This window comes from Lemur catta (genome assembly GCF_020740605.2).
Source record: "Lemur catta isolate mLemCat1 chromosome 10 unlocalized genomic scaffold, mLemCat1.pri SUPER_10_unloc_5, whole genome shotgun sequence".
NCBI lineage: Eukaryota > Metazoa > Chordata > Mammalia > Primates > Lemuridae > Lemur > Lemur catta.
Window position 1 is genome coordinate 745,965 of NW_025423736.1, and position 12,207 is coordinate 758,171.

At 39.2% G+C, this 12,207-nt stretch overlaps 1 protein-coding gene across 1 annotated transcript in view; it reads left to right on the top strand.

Annotated features, from left to right (window-relative positions):
- LOC123629152 (androglobin-like) overlaps positions 1 to 12,207 on the top strand; it is a 113,779-nt gene that overhangs the window by 71,959 nt on the left and 29,613 nt on the right. The window contains exons 15-21 of the mRNA XM_045539084.1: positions 107 to 140; positions 1,003 to 1,189; positions 1,655 to 1,718; positions 4,039 to 4,141; positions 6,249 to 6,390; positions 7,769 to 7,883; positions 9,977 to 10,144. Of these exons, the coding sequence (XP_045395040.1) occupies positions 107 to 140; positions 1,003 to 1,189; positions 1,655 to 1,718; positions 4,039 to 4,141; positions 6,249 to 6,390; positions 7,769 to 7,883; positions 9,977 to 10,144 (813 nt within the window). The remainder of the gene's footprint in view (positions 1 to 106; positions 141 to 1,002; positions 1,190 to 1,654; positions 1,719 to 4,038; positions 4,142 to 6,248; positions 6,391 to 7,768; positions 7,884 to 9,976; positions 10,145 to 12,207) is intronic.

A 12,207-nucleotide genomic window follows, 5' to 3' on the forward strand; every position in this document is an offset into this window, starting at 1 on the left:
TGTTTAAAAAACTATCTTAACTCTTTTAAGAACCTTGGTGTTTTAGATAGCTGTAATGTTTTATTGAATTCAAAATGATTTTTAATGTGTTTCTTTCAATTCCTAGGGAAATAATTCTGCACAAGCTATACCTGGAAAAGGTAAATTAATAATCTCATGACTTCTTTTTCTATGGACTTCAAGGCACACAGAAGTCTCTGCTTCTTGACAGCTCTTAGCTGACCATTCTGGCACTCAGCAGCCTCGTTAGTGTCTCCTCTGACTTGTTGAGTCTAATCTGCTCTGGGCTAGAAAAATGAAATAATTTCATGTGTTGAATTCAGGCTAAACATAAAAGAGGATCTGATTAAGGATCCATGAGTAAAGTGCATGTGTTTTAATGCATGCATCTTGTGATCAAACAACTGAAACCATGCTAACTCCTCAGTTCTTAAATAAAGACTAGGCCAAGACTCAAATTTTTTCAAAAAAGGGTTTTGTGGCATGTGTATATATAAAAGTTTGGATCCAGAAATCTACAAGCATTTTATGACATTACTTGGTAAATAAAATATAAAATAAGGCTATAGAATCACCAACTGTGGGGAGTTGTGTAATGACTTACTGAAACAAATTTGTTGCAAACCTTTCAAGTTTTCATTTCCCCTTTCGTTGTCTAAGCCATCTCCTCTTATATGAGTATGTCAGTCCATAGCAGATTTTAAGTATATAAGCTAGCTAATTTCTGTTGTAACTTCACAATCTCCAAAGAATGTAGGCACACATTTATCAAAGTTGTTTCAAAATTTCTGAACACTCTGATATGCATAGAAGTTATGACTAAATTCTCCTAAATATATGAAATGTGCATAGGCCTCCACAAATTTGAGGCCTGCATGTAAATGAATATCTTGGTAAATATTTTCCCCCAAATAGACTGATATTAAAACCCCCCTTTATAATTTTCCATATTTAAATTATTTAACAATATAAGATGAGTTTGACATGTTTGTTTTCTGCTAGGCACAGAGGAACAAACAGATCTTGGATTGGGAGAGGGCCACCAAATTGATGGAGTTAGCACGGAAAAAGATTTGGTCATCCCGGCAACAGAAACGCAGGACAAATTGCAAGAAGAACTTCCACCAATAGATAATAGTGTTTCCAAAGAAATATGGTTAGATTTTGAAGACTTCTGTGTATGCTTTCAGTAAGTACCTAAAAGTGATCCATCTGATGACGTTATAGTGGTTAAATCTTAAGCTGCATTATTATACAAATTCACATCGGGGTTTATTTTTGTGTATTTACTACAGTGGTTATATACCTTATTAATTCTTAGATATCATTCAAAAGAGTTAAGTCAGTATTAGCCTGGTGTTGGTGTACTATCAAATAAATGTTTTAGAAGGGAAAAATAAATGTACTGATTATCCACATAATACATTAATAGCCAAACCTATCTCAAGCCAGTTCCAGCTTCTCCTGAAAGACTTCTTAAGATGAAGACAATTTATTCACGGGGATCATTTTTGTCCCTTTAGGGCAACTAACTCAATACAGTTGTCATATTTTTAAACTTTCTTCCTATAGTTATTTGATTCTAAGAAACTTAACATGTAGTATTAATTTTTGCATATAATGACAATAACCTGTTATAAATTATCTTTTTCAGGAATATATATATTTTTCACAAGCCAAGTGCATATTGTCTTAACTTTCAAAAATCAGAATTCAAGGTAAATATATTATGATCTCTTCTATTCCCCTTCTTATACTCAAATTTTTGGTAGGGTCACACTAATGAAAAACACCTTCAAATTTCTCAAGCATTTCTAAACTTGTAACATTATTTTACACTTATATAGCATTTAATTATATTAAAAAAATTAATTTTTAGAGGCTCCTACTAATCCTTTGTCCAGACAATAAGCAAAATTCCAGTAGCTCATAACCCCAAATGTGATCCATCTGATTCTGCTGTAGTAGTTAAATCCTGAGCTGCATTATACAAATTCACAGTAAAAAATTTTTGATTCGCTAATAAATGAAGGAGATAACCATAGAAATAAATTCACTAGATTTGGTTTCAATTAATATTTACTGAATAGTATATAGTTCCTGACACATAAGCACATTTTCACCGTCATGTCTAGATTTGGGTTTTTGTTTGTTTGTTTGTTTGTTTCCATGTTCTTCCCTCTACCTGGAGTTTCTTCCCTTTTGTCCCTATTGCCTTCCTCCAGCTAATACCTGGAAGCCCTTCGGAACAGCACAGATGGCCTTGACTGTGAGGCCTCTTTCTCTGCCCTGCAGTCTGGGTTAAGAGGCTCAACTTCGTGCGCTCTGAACGCTCTATGCTCTTCACCTCCTACCCTCCCTACTGCCTGATCACTCCTCTGAGCCCTCCCTGCCCCTGCCTGGTGTTAGCCTCTTTAGAAGGACTGTGCTCCTTTCTTTACCATTGCATGACCTTTCCTGGCATGAGGAAGGAGCTCAATTAAAAAAAAAAATTGTGGAATAAGTTAATTAACAAATTATGCATTGAGTGGAATTTTGATAAAACTATAACACATATTCTGGGAAATTAAATTGTACCGAAACGTGTATGGTTCCCTGTTTCAGGACAAGGCCATCCAAGCCCCTAAGGATAATCCCTCAGCTCCATGAGCAGTCTGCAGAGGTGGGGGAAGGAAATAGTCTTTGAAATGACTTTCCCATTGCACTTGTCAGAGATGAAAACTTGGGCAGAGAGAACCATTTGAGCATTCCTCAGGAGGGGCTCTGTAGGTGGTTGCCTACTCTGAGAGGAAGAGGCAGGTGTGTAGTACTGACTAGGGAGAAGAAATAGTCCACCTAGTTGTGGAGTCTACCTATGAAGACACCCAGAAGATTGTTTTGAATTTATGAAGACCCTTAAAAATGGCAGCAAATGAGCTCAGTGCAGAATCTCTTCAGGCACAAATGCTGGGCTGGCAGGTCCAGGGGTCCCTCATATTTTCAGATAGTGCATATTTGCATTATACACGTTGTAGCTGAAAGGAAACAAATGAAATCATGTCAAATGATAACTGATGAAAAATATGGGGGTGATAATTTAAAACATAGTTTCCTTTTCCCAAGCGTTTCTAGCAATCTTGTTATACTTGATTCAATAACTAAATTTCCTTTTAAATAGCATTATTAGAAATTTTTTCTTTCACTGATTTACTGGTTATTTAAATATTGTGGTAAAATAATATGAAAAGCTTTTAAAGTATGGTGAACATATTTCCCATATGCCAGTAGACAAAATTACATTGAAGCACTGAGAATTTGAGAGACAATAATAATGCCACAGTCAAGAGTCCCAGCCTTTGAGTCAGGCAGATAGATACACCTGCTTTAGAACTTCACCTTTGTCACTTACAAGCTCTGTGACCTCTGGTAGATCACTTACCAAAGTTTCAGTTTCTTCATCTATAATCAGGGATATAAATAGTACCCATACAGGATGAATCAAAATCATGTACATTTATCCCGTATGTGGCTGTCTTTTGAGGGACGTTCTGATTTTACTCAGCACGTTATTGCATCTCCAAACAAAAATCTACACTCTAGTGCATCAGCAAGCAATGGATTAATATATTTCTGAAGATTTTGTGGAAAGAAGGACAAGAGGGTTTATATCACATATTACCCTTTAAAATACCTCAATGCATCCCCATTAGACATTCCCATTCTCTGCCAAAGTTACTGTGTGATCTCCCTGCCTGTCAGGAACCATTCTCTGAGCACTGCTCAGCCCTGGGCCCAGCCTCCTCCTCTCTTTCTCGTTTCTGGAACAAGCATATCCCTCTTCTTCCCTCACAGAGAAGAGCTTTGCTTCTTTGACATGGTGGCTGGTCTCAGCATTCACCAGTACAATTTTCTTTATATTATTAAACCCATAAAGTACTTACTGTGATACCTAGAACACAGTAAGTTTCCTACAAATGTTAGGTTTTGTACTGTATTATCATTAGGAGTAGAACATAATGGACTGATAATAAGTATGATGGTTGACCTAATTTCTTGCAGTTCTCAGAAGAACGTGTGCCCTACCACCTGTTTGTGGATAGTCTAAAACCTATCGAACTACTGGCTTGCTTTTCTGCATTGGTACGCTGGGGAGAATATGGAGGTAAGAGGGCTCTGAGAAAATGATGGTCTTAAAGCCTTGATCCCAATATGCAACCCAATATGCGATAATGATGAGATCTTTATGCCATGGATAAAGGAACTTCTTCCCTTTCCAGAGATTCTCAAGAGTCCCACAGGACCTCCCGTACCCCTCCTCCAATGCTGTTAGTCCCCAGGCATCAGGGATCACACTCACTCTTGCCAGTGGCACCTCTCTTGGTTGCACTCATCTGTTCACCTCTTAGGCATACCTAGTTGTTCTGTTTGTTTTTCCCCCTCACCTATACATGTCATCATTCTTGACTGTTTCAAAATCTACTGAAAAACACAAACCTTCTTTGGTTTGTCAATCCCAACAATCTTTTCCTCTACCCCACCTTGCCCCCTACTTTTGTGGTTTCACTATAGACCTTATCTTTACCAATTAGTGCATCGTCTCAATCATCTCAATTTCAAGCACTGCACTCTCTGATCCCTGCTTCCTCACTGTTTTCTTCACTCTCTCCAGAACTCCCACTCCTACAATTCTTGACTCCACTGGGACCTCCATCCCTCTACTCTACTTTTTCTCTCTGTCCATCTCTCTTCTCATGTCCTTTTCCCTCTCATTCCCAGCATAGATTCTATAGTCCCTCACTGTAATTATATCCTTGCATAAACCCTCAAAACACTTGGCCTTCTTATCCTCTCATCTTACTTTCCTGGCAAAATCTCAATATTGGTTAAACTCAACTCTGCACCTAACCTGTGGTTGCAAAAGAGAAGCTGAATGTGATTGGAAGAAAAAAAGTACTGCCTATCCCTGCTTAAAATTGAGAAAGACAAATCTCAACAAAGCTCTGCCAACAGCTGTCTAGTTCATTCATTTCCCCATTCTCATTCCTATGGATGACTATTTGCAGACCTTCAAGTCTGCTCTCTGTTTCTCTTCAAATGTTCAACACCCACTCTTACTCTCACGCATTTTCAGCTGATGACCTTACTGCTGATTTCCCTGAAAAGACAGGAGAAATCAGAAATAACCTACTTCATCTTCCCACAGTGAATTCTCTCAAGCTCTCCTCTGCCTTCCTTCCTGTTCTAAACTGTGCACTGTCCCTGATCCCCTGCACACACATAAAACATCATTATGTGATTCTCTGTTTTGTTAAGGCATTTGTCTTAAGCTCAAATTAACAGTACCTGGTACTGTTGGTATACAATACATATTTGCTGAAAGCTAAATATTGAATGTCTTGTCAACATTGAGGACAGGGAGTTAGTTTTATTTTTTACCAAAGTATCCTTAATATTTTGAAGGGAGTCTAGCATATAGTATGTGCTAAATAAATACTTGTTGTATAATAAACTTTCGTTAAGTTTAGCAATCTAGTTTAGTCTACCAAACCGACAGCACTGAAGCCACATCATGCCCTAGAACATTTCAATTCTATATACATGAAAGCAGTTTTTAGACCATGTTGTGACCTTCTGTCCTCAACTTCATTATTTTCTGAAAATAGGAAAAAAAGTATTTTGCTCTCAGTCATTGATGAAGAATAGTCTATATTATTTGTCTATTTTGAAATAGAAACTTGATATCAAAATGAAATTTTGTTAATTACTTGCTATTTTCTATATAAAGTCAAAAACTGCAAATGAAAGGTAAAAATTTAGATAAATAGTGAGATATTTTGACTTGCTTCAACAGTATCTTAGAAAAACATCTTTTTTCCCCCACATGTGATACGTTTCCTTCCTTTAAATTGCATTTAGAAGTATTTGTAATTACAGTCATAGAGATAGCATTAATAAAAGTGATGGTATACCATAATGAAATATACCTATATGTCCTCCTTTTCCTAATTTTCTCATTCCTGGTTTCTTCTCCTAAGAGGATGATTATTAGGAGGAATACAGGATAAGGAGGAAGATCCGTATTCCACTTCAGTAATATTTTCAAAAATTATTTACCTGGAATAATGTCTAATGTTTTATGAACATTTTTTAGATATCTCTAATTCTTTATTATTATTATCACTATGTATGTTGTCTCTGGATAAAAAACAATCCGAGTGAAGGCTATACTTCCACAATCAAATTTCAATATTTTTTCACTTATCTTAAAGCCTTAACAAAAGACAGCCCTCCCATTGAGCCTGGACTTCTAACAGTTGAAACAATTTCTTGGAAATCTCTGAAGCCACGCAATCTTGTTCAGAAGATTCATACGTATGCCACCAAGGCTACAGTGGTTCGCCTGCCTGTTGGGTATGGACCTCATTTTTCCCATAGTAAGAATTTTCTGAAGCCTTGTAAACTGTTGATTACTAAAGAGGTAAACAACATGGATTCCAGGATATTGTTTCCTGAAGTGATTTCACAAGGCACAGGTCTATCATGATCCTTGAGAAAAATAATTTCATAAACAAACAAATTCAGAAATGCCGTACACTAAATCTTTTAGAGGATTCATAATTGTCAAAGATTCTGGGAACTTCTTTAGTAAACAATCTTGTTTAAACTTGTTTAACTTAGCAATTTCTAAAATTAATTTGTTAAAGAATTTCTTTTATTTTCTCATGAATCTTATTATATTCCATAGCAAGAACCTTGATTTTATTCAAACAAAGATTGATAAACATAGAGTTTTCCTCTGCCAATCTATAGTTTTACCTGTAGTTTATTTTTGTTAGATATTATTTTTAATTAAGACAAAGCTGGATGAACACATCCCAGTTTCCATTTTAAAGAAAATATGTACAATGAAAAAATTTTCTTGATTTTGATGAATAAAATTCAAAATATTACCTTATGTTTCAGATAAAATAGATATTTTTACTAGGTTTTTTTTTCCCCAAGATCAATCATGCTAATTCGATGTGTTCAATGAAAAACTAGGGCTCTTGTGCAAAAAGCAAAGCATAAGTAACAAAATTAAATGTTAAATTAGTGTATGGCAAGCATCCTGCATTTCTAGAAAATAATAAATTTTAAAACTTCAACATTTTTCACATCTGCCCTAAACACTCTGGCATGGAGAGATTCTCCCAGATATCAAATTACTCTGTCTGAGTGCTCATCCATTGAGACCACCAAGCAGAGAGAATTAATGAAGAATCTTCTAACCATGTTTTCCCCCTAGGACCTAACCCATCCACTTGGATGTTTTGAACACGCTCTAAGTGTTTATAACCAAGGGAACGCGAATGTCCCTGTTTTCAGTGATCCTGCTTGCTGGTGAGGGAGACACAATTAACATACATGAAATGATGCATTTGTGAGGAAAAGGCTGTGAAATCTACAAAGTCCTATGCCCACATGAGTTATTTTTGTTGTTAGGGAGAAATCAAGACCAATCTGTCACGATGTGACTGCAGCGTGTAGGAGATACCTCCACCACGTGCTGGAGAGCAGTTTGACATTTAGTCCACTTTTGTCCTACATAATTAGTAAAATAGAAATCTCATAATCTCTTGGGGTTCTTTTGGAGTAAAAATTCAGAGGTGTTCATCCCATCTGTGTTATAAAAATTCAACTCTTCACTAACCTGTGACTTAGTTTGAATTCCAAACCGTCATCAGGCAACTAACAGAGGCAAAGGCCACTGCACCCTTCGTGGGTCCTCACCAGTGTCCCTTCTCCTCAGGAGGCACATGCTGCTCTTCACTGCGTGCTCCCCCATGGGGCATTCCATACACATCTGCAGCATGGTGAGCTTCGCCATCGGGGATGAAGATGCCGTGCTGCCCAACTTTGAGCTGGTAAATATTTTAGCAACTGCAATTCTTGTGTACTTTATTTTCAAAGAGTGGGTACTAAATGCTATTTTTATTTTTTATTCAACAACTTGCTCATTTTTTTTAACCTTTTAAAACTATTAAGTATATTCTGCAAGAAATTCCCAACTGCAACATGTATAATGAACAGTCTAAACCCTATAGAGATATAAACAAAATAGTTTTTTTTGTCTCTGATGATTTGTTCTCATCTCTACTCTGTTGGATCCCCTTTGACATCTGTTAACATCTTTGGTCCTTTGGGGTATAAAGGATCAGTACAGTCCTTTTTCATACAGTTTAAAATTTTGATCTCTTTTATTCCTTTCATTCTTTCCTTGGCCCGAGGAATTTAGAATATGTGTCTCCGGGATTTGAGGGTAAGGGGCTGCCCATGGAAGGTTCTGTCATTTTCCTTCATCCCCTTTCTCTCTTTCTGCTTTCTGTGGTTTCTCTTGCTCCTCTGCTCTGACCAGTCTGGAAGAAGAGGTGAGATAAATGGGGCCAGCGTCTCCTCTGGAGTCTTCTCTTAGTTTTAGATGTCCTCTCTGCGCATGTGTGTTTGAGGGAAGATGCGTCTATGGCTTTCCCACTGCATAATTCCTGACAGTTCCTCAGCTCCAACGCCTCCCCACCAAAAACAAATGAACAAACAAACCAACTCCAAGTGGCACAACCTTGTCTTGGTGGGATTCTCTAAGCCAGATAGCAAATCTTGCAGCAAGAAGATGGCTCGAGACTAGCTCCCCTACACTGCAGTTTCATGGCCCAGACATGCCCCGCTCGCACATTCTTGCCTGTGTAGGCAGTGGCTGCAAGAGTCCCCATGGCTCCCTCCTCTACTTGCTGTGCTGTCTCTCTCCAGGTCTCTTTCCTCCTGGTTGGTAAGCACAGGAGGAAGATCCGCCAGTGTGCCTTATAAGCAGATGTCCCTTATTTCCTTAACTATGTTTATCCTGCTCATTTCAAATTCTCGTCTTTTTAAAAATAGTTCTGCTGTAGCTGGTATGCATTATCCAGTTTGTTGCCTTCTTTTAGGTGGTTTAACTACCCAGGTGTTCGCTTGTTTTGGTCTGTAAGCTCCTGCTTCCCTGGAGTCATCACTCCTCTACCTCGTAAAGCTTCCTGGGGCTCCAGCCCAAGCCTCGCTGCTCTTTGACGCTAACAAAGAAGCAAAAGGGGAAAGACTGGCCCAGGAGCAGAGGGCCTCACGCTCCTGACAGCCAGAATTGGCCCATCCCAGTGCTGCCAGGGACCAGAGAACTTTGCTGGTCATGGTTCCACTCTAGGGAGAAAAACCCTTGAGATGCGGCATTCCCTAGGCTCTGGGGGGATTTGGAGGAGGTGATGGAGAAGCGATGTGTTCTGGTGGCCAGTCAGTTGCATCTGTCTCCATCAGCATCTCAGACTGGCAGGGCGTCTGCACCATCCAGACACACTCGCTGTGCCATTCCTCAGAGTTTCTGCACCACAGTGCCCTCTGGGAAAAAAGGTTTTCCTCCAATTTTCACCCTCTTCATGTGGCCTCCAAGCACCGGCTGCTCCAGGCAACTCCACCGCTACCCACCTAGCACCAACTGATAGTCTTCAAACACCTCAGGCTTTCCTCAGATTTTTAAAAAATTAGTTGAACCACCTCCTTCTTGCTTTTATTGTTTCCTCAGAGTGACAGCAGGAGGCAGCCAGCAGTGCATGCGCTAGATTCTTTCGGGCTCTCCCTCTGAAATCTCTTCTGTTACCAGTCCTCAAACCCCACACAGTTTTTGTCCAGCTAATCCTAGACGTCCCGTCAGAACTAGGTCTGTATATTAACACTCTGGAGAAGTTTCCCTCAGCCCCAATATGAGGTGGTCATTCCTTCTATGTGTTCCCACCCAGGTGGGAGTTGTATTCCTTGTTTTCTACCTCTGGGACCACAGCACCTAGTAAAATGTCTTGATTTGTAAGTTCTCTGTAAATAACTATCGAATCAGCCATCTAGCAAAGGTGTAATATTTTAACAGAAATTAACGTATTAAAAACTTAATGACACCTCAATAAATGCAAGTGAGGATGGCTACTATGCTCTGTCTTTGCAGGAGAGCTACCGCTTTACAGAGCAGTCCCTGTTGATTTTGAAAGCTGTTGGAAATGTGATTGCTAACTTCAAAGATAAGGGTAAACTTGCTGCAGCTCTGAAGTATCTGCAAGCAGCTCACTACCCTCTCCCCCTCCACAATAAAGAACTCACTGCGCAGCACTTCAGGGTAAGCATGTTCTGGATATGACGTTCACAGAAGGGAATTTGCTGTTGACACGATCTACCTTCTACTAGGTGATCTCGCAAATCAGAGCCTGAGAAAATATTCTGGATGGAGACGATTTATATGGGAAGTGATTTCAGAAAGTGGAAATGAGGGAGTGGGAAGAATGAAAGGAGAAAGAGAAAAAAATCAGTGAAAGGATGTGATCATTCCTGCTGCGGGCTCCTGGGGCTGACGGGCAGGGGGTCCTCATGAACTGTGTAAAACATCCCTGAGAGGGTCCCACTACAGGCTGGCAAGAGAGCGGCACTTATCCAACAACTCTTTTCCCCACTGGTGGACAGGTGCCCTCGGGGGCTTTAACTTCCTCACACTTGTAACTTGGGCTCCTGCTGTGGCTGGGGAGCTTTCTGGCTTTACACACAGCCTTGAGGGCGGAAGCAAAGAGGCTTCCTGGGAGCTCCCTGAGGAGGGAGATTGGGCATGTATGGACCTGTCCCCAACAGCTGCACTGAAACCAGGCGACCACGGGTCTGGCTTTTTTTAATCCTCACACTACTGACATTTGGGGTCAGATAATTCTTGTTATGGGGCTGCCCTGTGCCTTGCAGCATGTTTAATGGCACCTCTGGTCTCCACCCTCTCTCTAGACAACTGAAAAGGACTTCAGATGTTGCCAGATGTCCCTGGAGGGGGGTAGCATTGCCAGATTTAGCAAATAAAAATACAAGACACCCAGTTAAATTTTAATTTCATGAAAACAAACAATATGTGTAGTATTTAGGGCATATATGTATACTAAAAATTACTTATACTAAAAGTTCATTTTATCTGTTATTCAAATTTGACTGGATGTTGGGGGTTGTTGGGGAAATATAATTAAAAACAAAATCTTCTCCTAACATAGAAGACCCCTTCACAAATGCAGGGAAAGAAAACAATTTTGGTGTTGAGTGAGCCAGAAGGTGATGTGTATAAAAAGCAATCCACTAAGAGATTGTACAGACAGAAAAATCTCACCCTTTTATACAGCAAGCAGATATAGCCCATTTCATACAGGTTATCAAGATAAACAGTAACTAGTCCTCAAGTGAAAGGACTCAATAATACCATTTGCCACACATACTTATTCCTGAATTCACTTGGTGTTAGGGGTGACCATCATGTTAGCTAATTAATTAGCTTTATATAAGAGAAAAAAACTTCTAATGCCTTTTGAAAAGATTTAGTTTTGCTACTGAGGACAAGGAGCCTGCTAACCTTAGGCTTCTACTCTCCCAAAGAAACTGGGAGATAGGAATGCTATCTACCTTGATTAACATTTCAAAAAGATGGTTCTCAGGTCCTTGAGAAAAACCTTCCTGACTTGTAACAGTCTAGAAGCTTATTTAGTTCTTAAAAAGATTTAGGTACATTTCAATGAGAGAGAGAGAGAGAAAGAAAGAGAGAGAACGAACATACAAATTACAGGTTTTCTAAGGCAAAGGTGTGGGAGGAGAAATATCTTCCCTTATTTTCTATAGGAAGGATTAAGTTTCTTATTTTTAATTTATATCTACCCTTACAGTGTTATGTACTTTATCATGCAACCCTGCCTGAGGGGCAAATCAACTCCCATTTGAGAACCACTTACCTGGGGCATGAGTAATACTTAAGAAATATTTGCCTTAATCTGACCCCACCCTTAGTAAGTAAACTCTGACATCCATTCTTCAAGTTGGTAGCTGGTCACATGCTCTAAAATTAAACGAATAAATAACTAAAGCACCCTATGACAAAAAAGTTGTAGTCTCCAAAGCTACTGCTGGCCTTGAGGCCATGGCTGGTATTCACTATCTGTCTCTACCATCCATTCTAGATTTCCCTCTTTTCCAGACAGTGTTTCTAGTTACTGAAGATCTGGTAGGTGACCCAGATCTGCAATCCTGATTGGTGCAAGACCTTGGTTTGCCTTATTCTTGTCAGGCTATGGTTGTTGCAATTATTCATTTACTATGGAAACATCAAGAAGTGTCCCAGCAGGTTTCAGACAACATTCTTAATGCCCCCATTATGTAGCAGGAACC